General features: G+C 38.1%; 1 protein-coding gene across 2 annotated transcripts in view; it reads right to left on the reverse strand.

Annotated features, from left to right (window-relative positions):
• Positions 1-22,037, reverse strand: part of Fer (FER tyrosine kinase) — a 417,682-nt gene that overhangs the window by 123,193 nt on the left and 272,452 nt on the right. For both annotated transcript variants that reach the window (XM_004652481.3, XM_045132276.1), the window contains exon 13: positions 4,367-4,423. In XM_004652481.3, coding sequence (XP_004652538.1) covers positions 4,367-4,423 — 57 coding nt within the window. The remainder of the gene's footprint in view (positions 1-4,366; positions 4,424-22,037) is intronic.

Below are 22,037 nucleotides of genomic sequence, written 5' to 3' on the forward strand. Positions count from 1 at the left end.
TAGTCTAGGCTAACTGGGAGCACACTCTATAGTACCAGACTGGCCTCAAACTCCTAGCGATCTTCCTACCTCTGTCTCAGGAGTGCTGGGATTAAAGGTGTGCATCACCATGACTGATAAGAAACCACTTTTGTGTAAAGATATAAAGACTTTAGACAGATTTTACTTAGTCATAGTCAAAGGCAAGAGATCAAGACAACATATGGCACTTATCACTTGTAGCCTTAATAGAAATATCTTCACTTTAGACTCAGTAAAACTTGAAGGATTGCTCTTCAAATCTTATATTTTGATCTAAAGGAATACAAATGTGTTTTGTTCACGTAAACAAAAAGACAAAGAAAATAAGGCATTAGAAAACTCCACATGTGCTTCCAGTTTGTAATTCTTCTTAACATCCGTGTCTGGACATTCAAACTAAAGATTCCATATCTGCAGTTTCACATTCAACTCAATGATATCTGTCCAATAAATTCAGATATTGATCATGAGAAATAACAGAAAATTATTTCTACAGCCTTAATTTATGGCTATTCAGTACATCTCTGGAGGTTTCATGGGCAGTTGGATTTTCTAAGCACTGCATCTCTAGCTTATATTTCAAGAACATTCTTTCCATGAGCTTTCCATTTTTCCTGGGTTAACCTGCTATTCTCAGAGTTTATCTCCTTTGGCATATTCATAGTTAAACGTGAAATATATTTAATTTTTCTGTCCTTCTGGGTGCAATACAATGCCTGTTAACTAACAGCATGATTTCGAAGAGATTTCCTTGCTTTCTCGGTGCTCAGTAAGGGGCCATGAGTCACTTTAATGACATCTTGGGTCCAGCCCTTTACCCAAAGTATTAAACATCTTGGTTAGTTCATATAAGATTCACAAATTTTAAGATAAAAATGTGGCTGTTTTTTTAAATCAAAACTTTATGCCTAAGAATTCAAGAGGTTTAGGTACTAAGTAGACAAAAGTCAGCCTTTTTCAATCAAAAGTTTCACATTTTAGAGATAAATGGTAGGTTGTGATTTTTATAAAATTGTTGGCTGTATTTTACTATCTTTAAAACAAGTTCATAGTCACTAAAATTCAGTTTTGAATACATTTATGTCTTTTTAGATTCTGGAGGAAGCTCTAAAAATCTTTTTTCTCTTTTGAGGCAATATCCAAGGTTCAGTATTTCTTCCTATCTAAAATTTTAAAAGTAGGGCTAAAGAGATCATTTAGCAGGTAAAGCTGCTTGCTTATAAAACCAGATGGCCTGGGTTTAATTCTCCAGTACCCTCCTAAAGGCACATGTACAAAGTGTCATATGTACCTGGAGTTTGTTTACAGTGGCAACGGACACTGGCATGTACTTGCTTACTCTCTCTCTTTTTATCAAGTGCCTTAACCACTGAGGCATCTCTGCAGCCTGACATTTTAGCTTTAATGTACTGCTCTACATACACATTGTTTTGTCCACAGAATCCTGTGAAGGAACAAGAAGAGTATTTACTTTCTCAATTTTGAAATGAAAAAAATGAAGTCTTTTTTAAATCAGTGGACTCATTCCAGGTGCCCTGACAAGGTCATATGACTAGAAGAAGAGTGACAAACAGAATCTTCGTGTAGTGCTATTTTCCTCTTTTGTATATGTACACATCTATGTGGGTGTACAGGCATGTGTCTGTATGCATATTGAGAACTGGTCAAAGTTGGACGTCTTCCTCAATTCTTTCCTCTGCTAAATTCTTCATGATGAGCCATAATTTAGAATAAACATAAAAATTATCTAAACCCTTTTCTTTAGTTAGAAATTACAATAAAATACTGTGATTGTGTATGTGTGTGGTGTATGCACCAATGTGGACAGATATGCATCCTCCATGTGGACACAGAGGCCACAGCATAATGCTGGAGGCTCCCTTTTGTTCCTTTGCTCATGTACACATTTCCTTGAGACAGAGTCACTTTCATATTCCAAGCCTTACTGTTTTCACAAGCTGTAGCAATTCCCCATCTGTGCTCCCCCAGGAGTAGGGCTACAGATGTGCATGGTCATGCCCAGTTGTTTACAGGGTTCTGGAGAATCAAATTCAGGTGGTCTCAGGCCCCTCAGACTGTCATGCTTGCATGGTTAACACTTTTATGTACTGAGTCATCTTTCCAGCCCCAGTATTCTTTCCTTAGCACTAAAAAATCTGTTGTTCTTAATATAGTGCCTCTAATTCAGCAAGTGAATTACTTTTGCAATTTATTATTTAATTGTAATTTCTTAGAAGTTAATTTCTCTGTAAGAACTTTTAAGGAAAAAATCATTGCTATTAATTTATCCCAGAAATATTAAGACTATTTCCTTGAGAATTAGACGAGCATCTCAGAGTGAACAAACATCAGCTGCTGCTTTTAGCTTTAAGTTCTTTACTACCAGTAAATAAAAATCTGTTTCCTGTCAGGCATGGTGGCACACGCCTTTAATCTCAGCACTCAGGAGACAGAGGTAGGAGGATCACCGTGAGTTCAAGGCCACCCAGAGACTACATAGTGAATTCCAAGTCAGTCTGGGCTAGAGTGAAACATTACCTCGAACCCCCCCCCCAAAAAAAGTCTGTTTCCTATAGCAATATGATACTGCACATCCACAAAATACTTTAAAGCAGTAAATACTAAAAAACCTGCACAGCAGATTACTGCGACAAGGATTTGCTATCTTACCACACTTTATAGATTTTGTAAGAATGGAGAAAATGGTAAATTCTTTAAGTTTGTATTTGAGTAATACTAAATATTCATTTATCACTTTATTTTAAAAGTTGTACCTTAATTAAACCTACTACCAATTCTAAATTATGCACCAAAACTTTCCCATAATATTTAAACTTTGCATTCTTTTTTATTTTTTATTAAAATATTTTCAGTTATTTACTAGAGAAACAGAGAGGCAAACAGAGACATTATGGATGCACCAGGGCCTCCTGCCACTCAAAACTCTAGATGGATGTGCCAGTTTGTCCATTTGGCTTTATGTACTGGGGAATGTTGGGGTGAATTGAACTCAGCCCATGTTATTTTTTTCATAGTACACCATGATGCTAAATTCACCCCACCTTTTCATGTAAGAATATCCCTAGTTCAGACTTAATTCTTGAGTCTCCAAGAGAATACAGCCCTACTGGGGAAGAGGTATGTCACTAGGAGTGGATCTAACAGTTCAGCCCTAATGTGTGTTTGGGAACAGATCTTGAGTCCAGCCATAAGGTGTGTGGAGAGGAGTTTGAGCTCTGGCTATTCATACTGTTGGTGTTTTGTTGTCTGTTGGTATATCTCTGCTTGGATCTATGACAGTGAGTCAGCTTCATCCACCACTGTTGGGATCTGCAAGTCTGAAATAAACTCCATCCCTTCTATAAGCTGCTTTTGATCAGGCATTTGTCCAGCAACAAGGAGCTGACTGCAACATTAATGAACTAATATGTATCTACCAGAGCTCTAATAAAATGATTAATAAATTTGTGAAGTCTATTTGATCATCAACTGTCTATCTTCGTTTCCTGAAATCATGCATTTTAATATGGTCTATATATTGGAGGAAATTTCCAACTAAACTGGTAGAAAAGGAGCTTTTACTATGTAGAGCTATTCTCTATGACCACTAATAAAGGTAATCACAAAACATATATTTAAAAATGAAAAATAATGGGCTGGAGAGATGACTTAGAAGTTAATGTGCTTGCCTGCAAAACCAAAGGACCTCTGTTCGATTTCCCAGTACCCATATAAGCCAGATGCACAAGGTGGCACAAGCATCTGGAGTTCATTTGCAGTAGCTGGAGGCCCTGATGTGCCCATTCTCTCTCTCTCTCTCTCTCCATCTTTCCCTCTCTCAAATAAATAAAATATAATAGTTTTTAAAAATGAAATATATCTTGTCCACATTACTTTTATATAGAAACCGTCTGTTGTTATAAACTATAATTTTATAAACAGTTCTCATATCCTAGGAAGCAAAATTTCACCTTTTCTGAAACAATACATATAACTAGAAACAAAATAAGACTATTAGATGTTTATTTTTACTTTTATGGTCTTACAGCTTATTTTCAAATCTTCTTTCAATAGTTTTGGCTTTATGTATTAGACTGTAATGATACCATTATGGTTTTTGGCTCTTCCAGAAAAAATATGCACTATACTTAAAGGACAAGAATTATTCATAAGCATTTCAAAATCATCACACATCCCTCTCAGTGACTACTACAGGATTTGTAAGAGACAATATTAACATATATGAACCTTACTATGTACTGGGATATAAGAAAATCTTAGAAAAAAATCTGTGGTATTTAGTTAACATACATATTTTCAGTTACTAGCTTTGTTGACTACATACCTTGCCCAATAATTCTCCCAAGGTGACATCTTCATGATTGAGAATCCATTTCTTATCCTATGGCAAATAGAAAAAGAACAGTTGCTGAATCCAAGTAAAATACATTTCCTATAACATTTGTTTGAGGAAGTTGGGGGAAAAAAATCCTAAGGAGATATTTCACTAGATCACCCAATCAACAGCATACTAAGGAACTGTAATTTCAATATGCTATAAAACAGGTTTAAAAAGGTTACCACCCAATCGGGTATTAAATCTACATTGTAGCAAATGTCTATCAGAAGCCACAGCCTTCAAAATGATAGCATCCCTGTAATGTGAGCATAAGGTGTACTTACCATCTACTATGATATTTTAGCTATGCAATTGTCATTTATGAAGTTTTTTATTTTTCAGTTTTTTTGAGGTAAAGTTTCACTGTAGTCCAGGCTGACCTGGAATTCACTATGTATGTAGTCTCAGAGTGGCCTTGAATTCATGGCAACCCTCCTATCTCTGCCTCTGGAGTGCTGGGATTAAAGGCGTGTACCACTATGCCTGGCTTGAAGTTTTGTTATAAGTACATTACAAAGTTTCATTTTATAATGTACCACTTCCTATTCTCACTTGATTTTAAAAGGTTTTACATGAACCACATTACTAAGAGTTAATTTTTCTACATACAAATGCCAACATTTACAGCTTTCTATGATACTGCATATCATTCCATATCTTTTCCAAGTAATTCCCTGTAATAAGTAACAAACATCAATTACAACACGACTAGTATGTGCAAGTCCAGCGAAGCACATACACCAGTATAAAGAGAGTCCCATTATCTGATCTCAAAACCTGACTACTGTACAAGGAGTTAACATGCTATTTTTAAAATGTAGCTATTTAATATGTAATTATTATAATGTTAAAAAGATTTTTTTGTATTTTATATTTTATTATAATGTTAAAAATGTTTAAAAGAGGAAGGGAAAAGAGTAGGTTGGAAGAAAGGAAGATAACTGGAACTAAAGGAGAGGGTAAGAGGAAATAGTAAGAGGATACAGAAGCAGAGTGACATATTTTATTCATGATATAGATTTTTTACTAATAGAGTATACTTTCTCCCAGTAGGGACACCTATAGTATGAATCACAACAGTTAAACATCTTGAAGTAAAAATATAAATATGGTTTTAAAACATTTTTCGACAGCAATTTGAAGAACTTTAGGTTGAGAAATATCATGTGACCAACACTCAACTATAACTCTGGTAGATAAGTCCAAATGACAATCTTGTTTTTAAAATTCAAGACTGCATATGTAATTCTTCAATCTAAATGTTTGGTTTTTTTAAAGATCTGTTCAGCTTTAACTAACATGACAGAGCAGCTTTACAACACATGAGTAATTGACGGTGCCTTGGGCATAAAATGCCTAAGTTCAGATGAAGAATTGAAAACTGGAATTTGAGTTTGCAAACATTTGTACTTCCAAAGGCATCATTTGAAAGGAAATGAAAAGTCAAACTATAAAACTGAAGATCATTTCTACAGGATTCATACCTGATACCATACCAAATTCGTATGCAGAACAAAGGATAAGTATTTCAATAATGAACATGACCTAAATTCAAGACACTGTCCAAAATGTAACAAAAGATAGAAAAATATCCAATAGGCATATAAAAAAGGTTAACCTCACAAGTCATCAGAAACATACAAATGAGCTAGTGCTTCAGTCACAGAATATTCAAAGTGTCTGTGTGTGCATACATATGCATACATGCATGCATGCATGTGCCTGGATATCAAACCTAGAGGTTTACATGCCATTCAAATGTTTGATCACGGAGCTACTCTCAGCCCTGAATACTAAAATTAAAAACATTTGTAATTTTATGAAATTGAGAGGATGTGAAGCATGTGTGGTCCTAATGTTAACAACGAAATTACAAAAGAAGAATTCTTTACAAAATTAGCATTCCTTAGCCCTTCAATTTCTTGATATCCGTTTGAATTATACATTTAAATCTGGTGCAAAATTTTACAGGTAAATAGTATATCCACAAAATTGACTTTTGTTGTTATTTTTGAGGTCTTGCCTAGCCCAGGCTGACCTGGAATTCACTATGTAGTTTTAGGCTGGCCTCAAACTCACAGTGATCCTCCTACCTCTGCCTCCCAAGTGCTAAGATTAAAGGCATGCACCACAATGCCTGGCAGAGAGAGACAGAGAAAATGGGTGCACCAGGGCCTCCAGCCACTACAAACAGTTTGCATAAACTACTTTGTGCATCTAGCTTTATGTGGTACTGGAGAATCAAACTTGGGTCATTAGGCTTTGCAGACAAGCACCTTAACTTCTGAGCCATCTCTCAAGCCCCCAAATTGACAAATGAAGCATTTTTATACTTCCCAGTTGACCTAGAAAACTACCATATCTCTAACATATGGCTAAGAAGTATGGATGTATCTATTCCAGCTTTTAAGATAAAAACTGAACAAACACAAAATTTCAGTGAGATGTGATGAATAAAACCCCAATATTGATTACACAGCAAGGTCTTCATAATTAATCATTTCAAATCTACTTCAATACATGAATTTAAATGATGTTTATGCAACAATGATAAGTATATGATAAATATGTGAATTAGCTTGCTATCATCAACAATGTAATGTATGCTTATACATTACAACATATACTACTATATCTTTTTTAATTTTCATTAATTCAAAGTGAAAAATTTTAAAGATGAATTTTCTGAGTCTATATCAAACACCTAAGAATTTTGCTTCAGCCAGCTTAGTTGGAAGATTAAAAGACAGAGCATCTGTGGCCTGAATACCCACCACACGTTATCTCTAGACCTGTAGCCACAATATATGATGAATGAGGGTCGTTTTCACAAAACCAATTCAAGCCATATTATAGGACTACCCTGATGGGAGAAAAACTTTACAGGTCTCAAGCCCCATTTAAACCCACAACTATTATATATAATATAAAATGGATTTCAAAATTGTTTTGCATTTGATGACAGACCTAGAAGATCAGAGCAGCAGCTCTGAGAATCAAATCATCTTGAACAAAGAACAGAAGGGCTTAGGTCAACTCAGCTTGGGAAATCTGGAAATGCTGCCTGAAGCACACACCTTACATAATCTTCGGTAATCCACTTCTTTTCTCAACCTTTCTGCGGCAACAAGAATGACTCCAGTTTACAAGCCACCTGGATTTCAACTTGTTTTCTGACTACATTGTAAGTAGTTGACTAAGCCTCAGAATTCTCTATTGGGAGTGTAGATCTGCATGGGTAATTTCCATGGGTAATTTAAAGTACAGATTTAAGACATGGTTGTCTTGGCAACATTTCTCAGTAAAGATTTTAAGAATGTTTATTTGCATTATATTCTTGAAAATCTTTTGGTCTCCATAAATGCATTAGGAAAAATCTGCCATGTCCAAACTACCCATTGAATGTAGGGAGAAAATTATTTAAATTTCAAATTTAACCCTAGCTATTGCTACTTTCATAAAGAAAAGAATAGAAAATTCTATGAAAAGTTAAGTTACTCAAACATTGGTACATATTTAATAAAAATTAGGACTTCCAGTTAAGATAGCAGCTTAGGTACCACGCCAAAGCAGCCTAGGTGGGAAAAAGACTGAAAAAACGCAGCAAAATACAGACTTTTACTAAAAAGTGAGGTGTATAGGAAATCGAAATGGCAGTGGAGAAGTAGAAGAAATCCAGAGCCCACACAGGCCAGCAAAAGCCGCCCGGCAGGTCCACCAACCACAGCGGCCAGCAACGCACCAGAAAGCCGCCAGGCTCGGCTTGAGCCGCAGGAAAAGCCAGGTGTGGGAGCTTCCACTCACACTGGCGCTCTCCACAACTCAGGAAACGTGAAGGGAGAGCAGCAGCGAGCAACGGAGGAGCAGACCACGAGGTAGAAGAACATGTGGAGCAGCGAGAGAACCAGAGCAGCTGCAGCTCCCTCCACTACCCCACCGCCTGTGCCCAGCTCCAGCGAACACAGCAGTGGTCCCGGGACCCGGCCACGCCAACTTGAGCCAACAGCTGAAGCCAAGCAGGAGCAGAGTCGGGCAGCAACATCAGCGGCTCAGGCACCGGCAACAGTTGCCCCAGCAGCAGCAGATCCAGTAGCAGCAGCAGTGGCAGATCCAGCAGCAGCAGCTTCAGAGGCAGCAGTCTCAGATCCAGCAGCAGCAGCAGCAGTGGCAGCAGCAGCGGTGGACCCAGCAGAGGTGACAGACCCTGCAGGGGCAGCTTTAGCAGCAGTGGCGGTTCCAGCAGTGGGGATGCCGATCTGCAGGGCCACAGTTGCCAGGCACGGTTTGCCCTGCAGGAAAAGCCAGTGCCCAGCTCCAGAAATTAGGACAGCAGCCCAACGACCCAGCCAGCAACTTGACTGAGACCAAAATCATCCAAAAAGGTAACTGGGATTGATTGCACCAGGGAAGGGTCTCACTTGGTCACAAGCTGACTTGGATCCCTCAACAGACCAGAAATCTTAACCTCTTTATTGCTAGAGGATCTGGTTAGTTAAATTTTATAATCTACCTGTATTGTATTCCACTCAGCCTACTTGAATACTCCCATAGCAGGGAAACTCAACCCCTAGGAACACCTTTGTAGATACTCTGAGAGCCTTAAGAGCCACACCTAACACCTTAAGCTCCTATCCTGAAGATATATAACATCAAATCAATTGATACAGCTAAGAATACCTAGATACCTAGAAAATCCAAGCATTAACTTAATCCAAGATGCAAAAATATATACATTATAACACAAGAAACACTAAAAAGCAAGACAATATAAATCCACCTAACAGTATTAATGCATCAGACATGACCTCCAATGAGAACGAGTTAGAGGAAATGCCTGAGAAAGATTTCAAAAGAATGATTGTATATAAAAATTAACAGGAATAAATTTAAAAATTTTTTGCATGTGTGTGCCTTGTATGTGCGTGTTCATGTGTGGAACACATATGTACATTCAGGAACATGAGCCATGTGAGGACAGAGATTGTCTTCCTCAGTAGCTATCCACCTTATTGAAACAAAGTCTCACACTGAGCTCAGAACACAGTGACTAAAGTAGTCTAGCTAGTCATTTTGCCTTAGAGATCTAGGATCCACTGGACTCCACTTCCTAAGGGCTGAGATAACAGGAGTGAGTCAGCACACCTGGCATTTTACATGGGTTTAGGGAATCCAAATAAGGTCTTCATGCTTACATGGCAAGAACTTGATCATTTGAGCCATCATTCTAACACAATTATCTTAAGTTGCTAAAACAATGAGTTTTTTTTCTGAGAGTCCTAGCCCTGTATAGCTACCAGAAATATCTGTAAAACTTCACCCACTCCTGGATGCACCTTAACCCTTCGAATAGCTTTCTTCCTATGCTAGGCACACTTCACTGTCTTGTGCTCCATCACTGGAGTACATTCTTGCTGTTGAGGACCCCATTTGACTCTACTGGAAGAAAGCAGTAACACCTGAAGAGGAAACCTCTGCATGGATAACTACACAGTCCCTGCCCTGACACTTATTACCACCCACCCACAGTCCAACCCACTCATTCCACAAACTATTACTGAACACGCATTCTCTCAACTGATGAAAGCTGGGGCTTAAAGGGGAAAAAAATGCTACAATACCTAGCAATCAATGGATAAGGTTTTACCTTATCAACAAAGCAAATATAAAGTGAACTGTTTTCATTCACACAAGGCTTTTTATTATACTTAACTTTTATCAATGTATTCTAGTAATAGAGGCACAAAGAGTACATCTCATACAGAACAGCTACTATGTTTGAAAAAAATTAAAACACGTAGCTTGTCCAGTATTTCTTTATCAGTTTTCATGAGGGCCTTTCCGAATATTTCTGAAAGATAGAAGGAATATTAAATATATCTATGAATGTATATGGAAATATATCTGTGAATGTATATATATATTATATATACATATACAATTAAAGTAATGATATGTTGTAATATTTATAGCTTGCTAATACATATGTGTGTAGACCCTACTCCAATTTTTTGCTTCTATGTAATCTCAAAAAGTAAAGTATGGGGCTGGAGAGATGGCTTAGTGGTTAAGGCGCTTGTCTGCAAAGCCAAAGGACCTTGGTTCAATTTCCCAGAACCCACGTAAACCAGAAGCACAAGGTGGTGCATGCATCTGCAATTTGTTTGCAGTGGCTGGAAGCTCTGGTTCACCCATTCTCTCTCTCTCTCTTTCCCTGTCTCAAATAAACAGATAAAAGTACAAATAAATAAAGTATGATTATCATCTTCAAATTTTGTTGCATTACTTAAATCCCAGCATTAATTAGTACCTATCCCAGTATAGGTAGGGTCTCGCTCTAGCCCAAGCTGACCTGAAATTCACTATGTAGTCTCAGGGTGGCCTTGAACTCATGGTGATCCTCATACCTCTACCTCCCAAGTGCTGGGATTAAAGGCATGCGTCACCACACTCAGCTTTAGTAATCATTTCTTTTTAATTAAAGGATTGTTCATATCTCATAGGAACAAATGTTTCATAAAAATTCCACACCTACCAAGGCTCAGGGAATTTTTTTCGAAAAGGGGACTGAAAGATTGTAAGAGCCACAGGGTGGGAGGAAATATTCACAGGCATTGCCCCTCCCCCTGCCAACAATGACTGCTACTCTCACAACTAATAACCCACAGCCCCATGGTGAATACTAACTAGCAATCCCGCTAAGAAGGACACTAATGGAATGGGGGCAGGGAGGAAGGAAATGGTACCAACACACGATGTGACCATGTTTCTACTTAATAAAAAAAAAGTAAGTAAATGCATAAACAAACTTGAAAGAAAAAATATCCTATATGTCACTGGAATATGAAAATGTTTCTGTTACTTGGTATTTAATGTTTTACAGACTACCAATTTTTACACCCAAGCAGAAGATAACTAAATTGACTAAAATGCAAGGTAACTGATGATGAAATAATATATCACAGTATTAATAAGTGACCAAGAATAGAATTTTAGAGATACTTGGGAATTAGAAATTAGGTGGTTTGATCATAACAGGATGAAGATTAAATACTTTGATGGTCATGCAAACACAGGAAAGCACAATACACACACTAGCAGCTTTGTTAGTAAGCAGTTTTTATTCTTAGGACCAGATGGTTAGATGGACTCCCTTCTGGGAGCTAAAACTGCTGAATCCCCTTCCAGTAATGTTGGATTTTAAGAGTACCTGCTTCTTGGCCTGTATTCTTTCAGAGGTAGGCCAGAGACAAGGTTTAAATCCAAGCCATTAATTTTTGGAAGTATAAGGAACAAAAGGAAGGAAATAGGATAATACACACAAATGGCCAGGAACAAGCAAAAAGTAAAATAAGTAGACAAAACAAAATAAATAAGGTAAATAAATAAAAGGTGAGCAGGCAACCTGAGAGACAAGCTTGGGCTATGGGGCATACATTCAAACCACCAGTGTATTTTCTTGCCAGGGACCTCACTCTCAATTACTACTGTAACATTTGCAGAGCGTGGCTCTACTTCCATCATCTCTAGTCATAAACTTCATGGCATACATCTGGAACTCACCTTCATTCTCAACAGTGTCTCATTGCTGGAAGATGTCAAGAACTCTAATGGACTCTAACAGGAAGATATTCTTCACCGTGTCGATATTCATAAACTGAATATTTCCAATATGAAATCACCCTTATTTTGAAATTCATTAAAATTTCTGATAATTTCTAAACAGATGACTTAAATCTTTTATATGTAAGGACTGCAATTATAAATGATACTAGATACTGCTTCAGTATCCCAAAATTCATTGATATATAATATTGAAATATATTTATTCTTTTTGCATATAAAAATGAAACATTTAGTGCATAAGTTGTCTATAAAGTTAACTTTATTAATTAAACTCAACATTATCACTGTTTCCATTTTCTTAGGAATAGAATTTAGAGTCAAGAAATAAAATTCAATTTATATATGATAAAGCTTTATAAACTATGTACTTTTAGGGAAATGATAAGTATAGAAAAATATGAATAACTTACTTAAAATTAATGCTAAGGTATGAATTTAACTAGCCAATTATTTTTCATATATCATGTAAGAAGATACAAAGTAATCAGTTTGTCAATTTATTGAAAGAATAAGGGGGACATACTTTGTGCTAGAAAAGTCAGGAAAAAAATCTCAGGAGTTGCAATAAGCCTTGGATGTGGATAGAATTCTGGTATACTAAAAGGAGAAGATAATTTTAGTAAAAGCATATAAAGGAATAGAAATCGTCTATGTAAATATACAAATACAGTAGAAACAAAAGGTTCTTAATGAAAACTACTGTAAGGTAGGAAAACTGAAATGGACTCTAACCAGACCATTAAAGGCTTAGTTAGGGCAGCATTCAAGTATTATAAAACCCTGAAATTAATGCAAGAGGCAAACGAAGCCCTTTGCAAAGTGGTGGGAGAGAGGCAACTGGTAGAGCCCTGAGGAATGTGTGAGCCCCAGAGCAGCAGAATTTCTCATGCCTTGCTCACACGACACAAAAATGTCTGACTCCGTCCTAGGCAACAGAAGGCAGACCAGGTAAGATTACCCCTTCCCTGGATTACAGGGGACTCCTCAAACCATGAGGAGTGCCGATAGACCTGTGAGAAGACTGACCATGAACGTAGCAAACAATAAGCACCTAGAGGAAGGGCTCTCGCTCGGAGACCACTTATCCCACTATTAAATAATGAAGTGGCCCAGAACTACCAAAGGAGGGGCTCCAGCCCAACAAGCAACCAAGCCTGGGAGGTCTCTGTCCTGTAACCACAGAACACAAAGGTAGGAGGATAGCTCTGGCAAGGGAACCTCCCACAAAGCCTAGCACAGCCTGGAAAGGACCCAAGATTTTCTTCTTATGCCAGAGAAAACAATGGTTGGACAGCATTGGAGAGAAAAACCCAACCACAGTGGATCCCTGCCCAAGAAGAGATCTCTGGTCCATAGTAGGAAATTGTAGGAAACAAGCTACAGGCCTAAGACTTCTTTCGCCAGGAACACCCGACAGTCCTTTCTCCAGGGAAGTCCAGGTGCCCATCCTGAGGTATCAATAAGAGGAACAAGTTGGAAGCCAAATGGCACCAAATAAACCACCAAGGCTCAGAAATTAAACAGCCATTGACACGCAAGAAGGCAGGACCTGAAGATTAAACCTCTACTAGGTACCTGTTCTTGGGAAAATGAAAGATTTTAAAAGGGCCCAGAGTCTCTTAACATAATACACACTTAAAATAGGATTTTTAAAAAATCAAAAGTCAAAACTAAACTGCAATCTGAATGAGAAAAGATGGCCAACTTCTAGGATGGACCAAATTATCTACTGGAATTCTTTGACAAGAATTCTCAAACAATCACAAAAATGAAAGCCATTTTAAAATGGCTCTTGAGACAAATGAAAATATATAAATTTTCTCAACCTAGGAAACATTATTTCAATAAGAAACAAATAGAAGTTAGAGAATAAAAACAAGTAAAAAAACAAAACCATGATTTTAAAAAGTAGTTGAATTTGTTCAATAGGAAACTGAAGGCAACAGAAGATAGAAGAAATGAACTTGAGGTCAAATTAATTTCCCCAATCAGAACAGTAAGGAGAATACAAACCTGGAGTTAAATGAGCCACTAGAGACTGGACAACTATAAAAATAAGATAGCCAGCATCTGCACAATCATCTTTCCAAAAAGGAAATACAAAGAATAAAGTTCCAGGAATACCAAAGGAAATAATGGCTAAAATTTATTAAATTTGGTTAAAGACACAAGTGTACAAACTCAAGAAGTTGACAGAGCTTCAAATAAGACACAGTGTTCAGCCAAGATACACAAAAACTGCTGGAAATAAAACACATGGAGAAGTCTTGAAATCAGCCACCAAGAAATGAAACAATATCTGGAGCAGAACCAAAGCAGGGCCAACCTAAATGACAGTTACCCTCTAAAACCCTGGGGTATAGAAAGAAGTGGCATAATATCCTGAAGTGTTGAAAAGAACAAAGAGCTGTCAATTATATTACTACATGTGGTAACATTGTGTTTCAAGGCTGAAGAAAATAAGGAGATTCTCTATGAAGAAAACCTAAAAAGATATGTGAAAACATATCAGGGATTCTAATATAATAATATTCCACAGTGAACTGTTTTGTGTACCCCAAATACTATAATTCAACAAACAATAGTAACATTTAGAAGGTCAATGGATAGAAGAGACATAGTAAAAGTGGCTTGCAGGAAAGCTCGTGTGTGTGTGTGTGTGTAGTATGATGTATGTAACACTTGGGTTTTAGTGTCCACATTAACTAGGTGTCAGAGTTAACACAGCAGTCTTGTTTCAGATTAACTCTATAGTCATGTTGATGACAGCTGGTCAAATCAAGAGCTCATAGAATGTGCAGAAGTCAATGAGAAATGCCTTTTTGTAAATCAGATGTGGTGTTTAATGATGAGTTTGCAGCATGTTTAAAACAAATGAGCAGCAATGCACCTGGACTCGGGGTGGGGTCCTTACCATGGGTCATCATATAGCAGCATGTGATTGGCTCTCTGTAACAACTTTGGCAACTAAGACTTAAGTGGTGGGTGTTTCCTCAGCCACATGCATTTTATAAACAGAAAGCATATCCTACGTAGCTAGAACAAAAAAGCCTATGTTTGGGCTACCCTTTGGTGTTCCTACTCTTCCAGCCTGTATCCTAAGCTGCAGTAAACCTCACGTATGAGACAATTTTATACGAAAGCATGTATCTTTCGAGAGAAACAGTGTGAAGTAGTGGTTGGTAACTGGGAACATCAACACACATTACTAGCTAGGAGAAACAATGTTTGAATCTACATGCCTGTCTAATACCAAAGTCTTCGTCTTTTCTAGCAAATGATACCATCTCCCAAAATAGTCATCTATTTAAAGTAGTCCATCTGACTTTTCAAAATCAGAGATCAGAAACTATTAAATTTAATGAACTGAACCACAATGGATTACATGTTCTATTTCAACAGATTCTAATAGATTTTTTTAATTCTTTACTTAAGTGGTTGCTCTTCACTCACTGGGTTTACTAGATTATAATCTAATTTAAAGCTTCACAGTTCACTATTTGTGTTAAAAATAGTTGTAAAACTTTCAAGTAATAATCAAGAAAGATGCTTTATACATTTGGCAGAATTATGATTTCAATTCTCCTATAACCTTTAGTCTACAATTGAAAAAAAAAAAAAAAAACAGAGGGACATGGTTTTCTGATGACCAATAACACAACTACATATTTAATCAGGAAAGGCTCATTTGTTTTCACTAGTTAATATGTGATATTCTCTTTGCTCACAATAACTTTGCCAATTTTTCCCCATAAAATATAAGAAACTCATTTAAAGCCATGGCATCACCAAAATTAAGCCATTATTATTCTCCAGTTTTGCAAAAACATTATGTTCTCATAAATTCTACATCTTTGCACATGAATAGGTATAATGGTAGGTATAGGCTATAAACGTAACTGAAAATAAAGCTTAATTACAGCTTTAAAATGTTAAAACCTAAATCATAGAATTAATTTTGCCTCATAAAAGTACATTTAAATTAAAGTGAACAGAGTAGCAAATAAACAGCACCCCTATTTGTTCACCTGCATGAGACAAGCAGCCACGCTCTGCACAGGCTGACAGGAACTCCCCATGCTCCTTGGTGGACTGCCACAGGACACAGATGCTCATTACTTACTATGCCAATCCATCATGGCCAAATTTCTTTGGATACTGTGGATTATTCCACAGTTATCCTTTAAAGGACTTTATAGGATACAGGGGCATAATTGAAAATAGAGCTCAAGCATTTAAGTCAGCGTGATTAAGGGTGGGTTTCAGAGTACTTGGGAAGAGGGTCTTCCAGACACGAAGTATGTGATGCATTCATGACCTCACAGCAGCTGTTGTTACCAACAAAAGATTGGACTACCAACGGGGACTATTTGGAAAGAAGAAGGGATTCTGTGGAAGGAGAATAGGGGGACAAGAGAAAGTAATGGGATGGGATTGTCATTTTAAAAATTTACAAATGGCAAACACACACTTAAGAAAATGTTCAACATCCCTTAAGCATCAGGAAAATGCAAATTAAAACAACTATAAGATTCCACATTACCCCAGTAAGAATAGCAAACATTAAAATAATCAAATGAAAAAAAAAAATGATTGGCCAAGTTGTGAAGAACTAGGAATTCTCATTCACCGTTGGTGAAAATGTAAGATGGGACAACCACTATGGAAAGCAATATGGAGACTCCTAAAAAGGTTGACAACAGAATTACCAACAGACCCAGTTATTCTCTTACTGGGCATTTACCCTAAAAGCTCCAAGCCTCAGTTCAGAGATTTTTGCTCAACCATGTTTATAGCTGCTCAATTCATAATAGCTAAGAACTGGAATCAACCCAGATGTCCATCATTGGATGAATGGATAACTAAGATGCATGTGGTATATCTACATGATGGAATTCTACTCAGCACTTAGAAAAAAAATGACACAATGAAATTTGTAAAAAATGGTCAAGCCTGGAAAAGATCATTCTCAGTGAACTCACCCAATCACAGAAAGACAATCGTTACATGTTCTTACTCATCTGTGGCTCCTAACCTGGATCAGCCTGAGATGCTGACTTACCTAATACACATTGGGAGGACTGAACAACAGGGAGGGTCAGACTGGAGGTGAGGGTAACGGGGGGGGGGGCGGGGGGGGAACGACACAAAACTGGACCCAAATGGAAATGGCACCATGAAATCCTATATCCTGGAAAGCAGACTAAATGGTTGAACCCTCATCAGGACCTTAGAGGGAACACCTGAATCAAAGCTCCCTGGAAAGGGTAAGATGAAGGCTCACCTTCATTTTCTCTTGCTTCTCTCTTTCTCTTTTATGTTACCTTTCTTTTTCTTCCTTTTTTTCCCCTTGGTACTGGCCTGTAACTCCCAGTACCAGGATGCAGTTGACATCTACAATGAGCTGTTGATCAGAGAAACCAACAAGGTTTCCCAAAACAAGAGAGACTTCTGTCAGAGTACTTGATTACCCACCAAAGGTTAATGTTAGGACCCTACTACTGAAGACACCACATACTGTCAGCACAGAACATGGAGAGACCTGGCTAGAATCTGGAAGAGAGCCAGTACCCAGAGAATTAGCTACTCTAGGGCCAGAATGTGCTACACAAGCTGCTGGGGGAAAGTGGCCAACATCTGTCCAAGCAACTTGAGGTCTAAGCTACTCAGCAGCAAACAACCTGATGTGATAGTCACACAAGTGCAATAGTGACACACAGCCATGGTGGGTAACCAACTGCTCTTGGATTGGCTAACAGATCCACTCAGTGGAAAGGAACACATAGCTGGAACTGGGCAACAAGTCAGAATCATATACAAATAATGACTTCGCTCTCCAATATCAAGCTCCCACAAATCTTGGGTTGCAAGAGGGCCTACACCCATTAAATTCTCTCTAAACTAATAATGGTTATCCTATTTAACTGGTGCTGACTTTACTCTCCATTGGAGAATCTGCTTCTCTTTTACAGATAGATGCAGAACCTAAGGAGAGAATCAGCCCATTGTGCCTTACCAGGGCCCAGATGAAACCATAGAGTAATTAGGGAAATGAGAAAGAGTGCTGCTTTCTTGATGAACTTGATATCAGCACAAGGGTGAACAAGATAGACACAGAGGACACTCCACTCCTACCAAATCAGAGACACAGAGGCTCTGAAGAGCCCATAACTGAAGCAAAAAGATTGTTAGAGCCATAAGCTGGGACATTATACACAGAGACATTGCCTCTTTCCCATAACAGATGGCTACTACCACAATGCATGACCTACAATCTCCATGGGGATAACTGGCATCTTCAAAAAGGAGGGTCCCTTCGGAGGGGGGACAGGGATGAGAGTAAGGATGGAACCAATATGTGCTGTTTGCACACAGAGTATGTCCATAACTAAGAGTATATATATAATTTTTAAAATCTTATGTATATGTAAGAAAATTGTCAATAAAAAAGTTGAAAAACAAGAGTGAGTTTTACATAATATCACTATGATTCATTCTCAGTTTCCTTCTATATATCTTCCCAATACTGAAAATTCCAGTAAATGTAGTTTTTTATATAATTCCACTTAGGTGAAGATGATTCATACATTTACATCCTTAAATCAGGAAAATTCACAAATATAAAATACAACCTATTACTAAACCATAGCCATGCAATATAGATTCAACTTAAAATTTAGTTTATTATCTCAAAATGCTGGAAATAAAAGCTCTGTCCATGTCATCAAATGTGTGATAATAATCACCTTGTGGAGGAAGGGAGGGAAGAAAATTTAAATACAGACTTTAAGAAACTATCTCACCTGGATCCCCTGTGCTGTTGGGTATGCCTGCAGAATGAGTAGGCCACAGTGCCGGGTTTGATCCCTACCTCCTGGTTCCCTGGCCCTGGTACCCCAGCTGCTGGCCTGGGGCAGCCTGGACCCTGCATGCAGACCTTTTGCCCCAGCTTCCTGACTGGCCAGCCCCTTGGTCCTCAGAGGGTGCACCTAATGCTTAACATCTGAGGCAGATGAATTTCTGAACATTAGAACATGACATTTTACAGCTTTTATTTTGAAGGGGTTAGCATGTGCACTGGTATAATTCTTAGAAGGAGTAATTAACAAAATATGACAACACATAACAGAATGATTGTCATAAAGTAAATTTTTCCACTATTCATACTGAGGAATAATTGCTGTCGCTACTTTTCCTTTATTCACAGGTTTTCGGTGTGCTTGCCTCATTACCTGCTTAGCCCACTTAGCACATTTATTCCACTGAAAATCTCTGTTATAGCTTATTTTAGAGTGCGAGGATTATTCAAAATTTGATCAGCTTTGTCATTAAAGTTATCAGGACTGCTTTAAAGGCAAAAATCCTTATTGACAAGTATAAAAGTAATATGCTGGTCTGCAATCCATTTGAGAAACATGTAGCAACTGGAATAGCTGTTTAAATGTCCTACAAAATAATTCTAAATGATCCCCCAATTTTTTCTTGCCAAAGATTATATATTATATTATCTTACAAAAGAATTACTACACTGTAAGCTTCAGAAGACAGTTCTTATAGTTTCTATATGTATATGACTTAGTTTTATCTACCATTCTAGAATCTTAATTGCTCTTCTTTTTAAAGAATGGCTATACCATATTCATACTTATAATACCTGACTTATCAGTATAGTATTATATAAGTAGCTTTATATATATATATATATATATATATATATATATATGCACCAATATGTTTCAAATATTTTATTTTTATTTTTTTATTTGAGAGAGAGAGATACAGCAATAGGGAGAGAGAGAGAGAATGGACACACGAGGGCCTCCAGCCACTGCCAACAAACTCCAGATGTGTGCACCCTCCTGTGCATCTGGCTTATGTGAGTCCTGAGGAATTAAAGCTGGGTCCTTTGACTTTGCAAAATAGCCAGGTTGAAAAGTATGCAGGTTCAATTTGTAATATAAAATTCCTACAAGAAAACAGTTGGTTACCTACAAAGGCTGCATGCCACTGTTGCACAAGTGTGTAGTTCTCATCCAGCTACTAGATTTCATAGCTCGCAAGGTCCCCGCTTATTCACGCTGTTGGTGGCCATCATCCTCCAGGGGCTCTCATAGGGCTTTCCAGCACCCTGAGGGCTAGTCAGGAAGAAGCTAGTTTCCCTTTTAGTGCCACCGTGATATTCCGATGTCCTGTGACTGCAGTGTATGGTCTCTTTAGCAATAAAGTCTTACCTTTTTGCTCTTATCAAGTTTTTGGAAGCCCCCACTGCTCTCTGGAGAAGATGAATGGGCTGTCAAATAACTTTGCATACCCCCTTTAACCCAAGCAGCACTCACTCTTAGTTAGAGGATCTGTTTTACTTTACTGATGGCAGAGAAAATGGAGGGAAAGAAGATCCATCAATAAGACAAAAAGATAGCCAACTGACTACCATGAGATTTGCTACCTGTACCACATCTTCCAGGGCCCAGGAGAAATTGCAAAGGAAGAAGTGGTGACATTAACATTGCTCTTACTGTTAGCCTGACAACCAGCTCCAGGGTGACATTGTAATCAATCAAAACCTATCAAAACAGAAATTCAAAGGCTCCAGAGAGCTCAACACTAAGTCATGCTGCCAACAAACCTGTCATGGATCAGGGAACACTGAGGAAGGAGGGGTGGAAAGAACATATGAGCTATGGAGTGGGTAGGAATATCCTGAAGCACAGCGCCCCCCACAATACCCCACCAGGATTGATTGAAGCCTTCACAACCCCACAGTGAATACCATAACCCCACCGAGGAGGAGCCCAAAGGTAATAGGAGTTGGGACAAGGGGATAAAAGTAAAACCTAGCAAAATATTCCTACAAGAAACATCTCATTATTTACACATAAATTCTCTGTTGGAGATTTTGCCCTTTTGCTGATAAGTTAGGTTATCAGAACATTGTGAAAGGCCCAATTAAAATGAGAGCAATGTCGTTTCTGCTCTCAGGAGCTTATTAACCAGTGAGAATGGGGAAGAAAGGGGATCAGCTAGTACCTTTATTTCTACAAAAGAAAATAGGCTATTAGTGTTTTCATTTTATTCTTAGCATGTACCCCACCCTTTCCTTCCCAGACTGCATCCATGTACATAGTGACCATTCAGAAGACAGGGTTCTATCAGGAGGGGTTTGCCCTCTGCCCAGTAGCTGACCAGAATCATGCTTCTACCTGCTTTCACTCTACCTCCTGTAGGGTGGCAGCCTTATGAAGAAGACGAGGGTAAGGAGTCACCAGTGGATGTGTACTTATGTGCATGTGGATGGGTGGGTGGGTGAATACATGTATACATGTGGAAGCCAAAGTTTGACACTGGGAGTCTTACTTGATCATGTATTGATGGAGGGTGTATCAGTTACTTTCTCATTGCCAGACCATAAGAAAAGCAAGGAAGGAAAGAAAGGATTCTTTCAGTTTATAGTCCATCATGGCGGAGAAGACATGGTACAGGAGAATGAAGCAGAGCTAGTTACATTGTGTGTACAACTGGAAAGCAGTGAGTGATGAATGCTGATGTTCAGCTTTCTCTATCCATTTTTACTCACTCTGAGACCCCAGGTCATGTAATGGTAGTTAGAATGGATCCTCCAACCTCAACTCATGAAATCTAGAAAATCAAGACATTACCAGAAGGTTTTTTTTTGTTTGTTTGTTTTCCATGATGATTCTAAATACTACTGCGTTGAAAACCCAATATCACCCTTTGCAGGGGATCTCTCACTTTAACCCAAGGTCCACCAGTTAGCAGCCACCTTTCACCAGAAATTCCATCTCTGCCTCCCAAGTGCTAGGATTACAAGTGGGCTGACCTGCCTTGCACTTATGCATGTGCTGGGACTCAGAGCTCACTCATGTATGCACAGCAAGTTCTTTACCCACTGAACCATTTCCCCTGCCCTCTTTGTCCTTTCTTGGAGGACTATATGGAAGGGTCATTTTGGCCTCTGGGACAGTCTCTGGAACAT

The sequence above is a fragment of the Jaculus jaculus genome, chromosome 13, assembly GCF_020740685.1.
Source record: "Jaculus jaculus isolate mJacJac1 chromosome 13, mJacJac1.mat.Y.cur, whole genome shotgun sequence".
NCBI lineage: Eukaryota > Metazoa > Chordata > Mammalia > Rodentia > Dipodidae > Jaculus > Jaculus jaculus.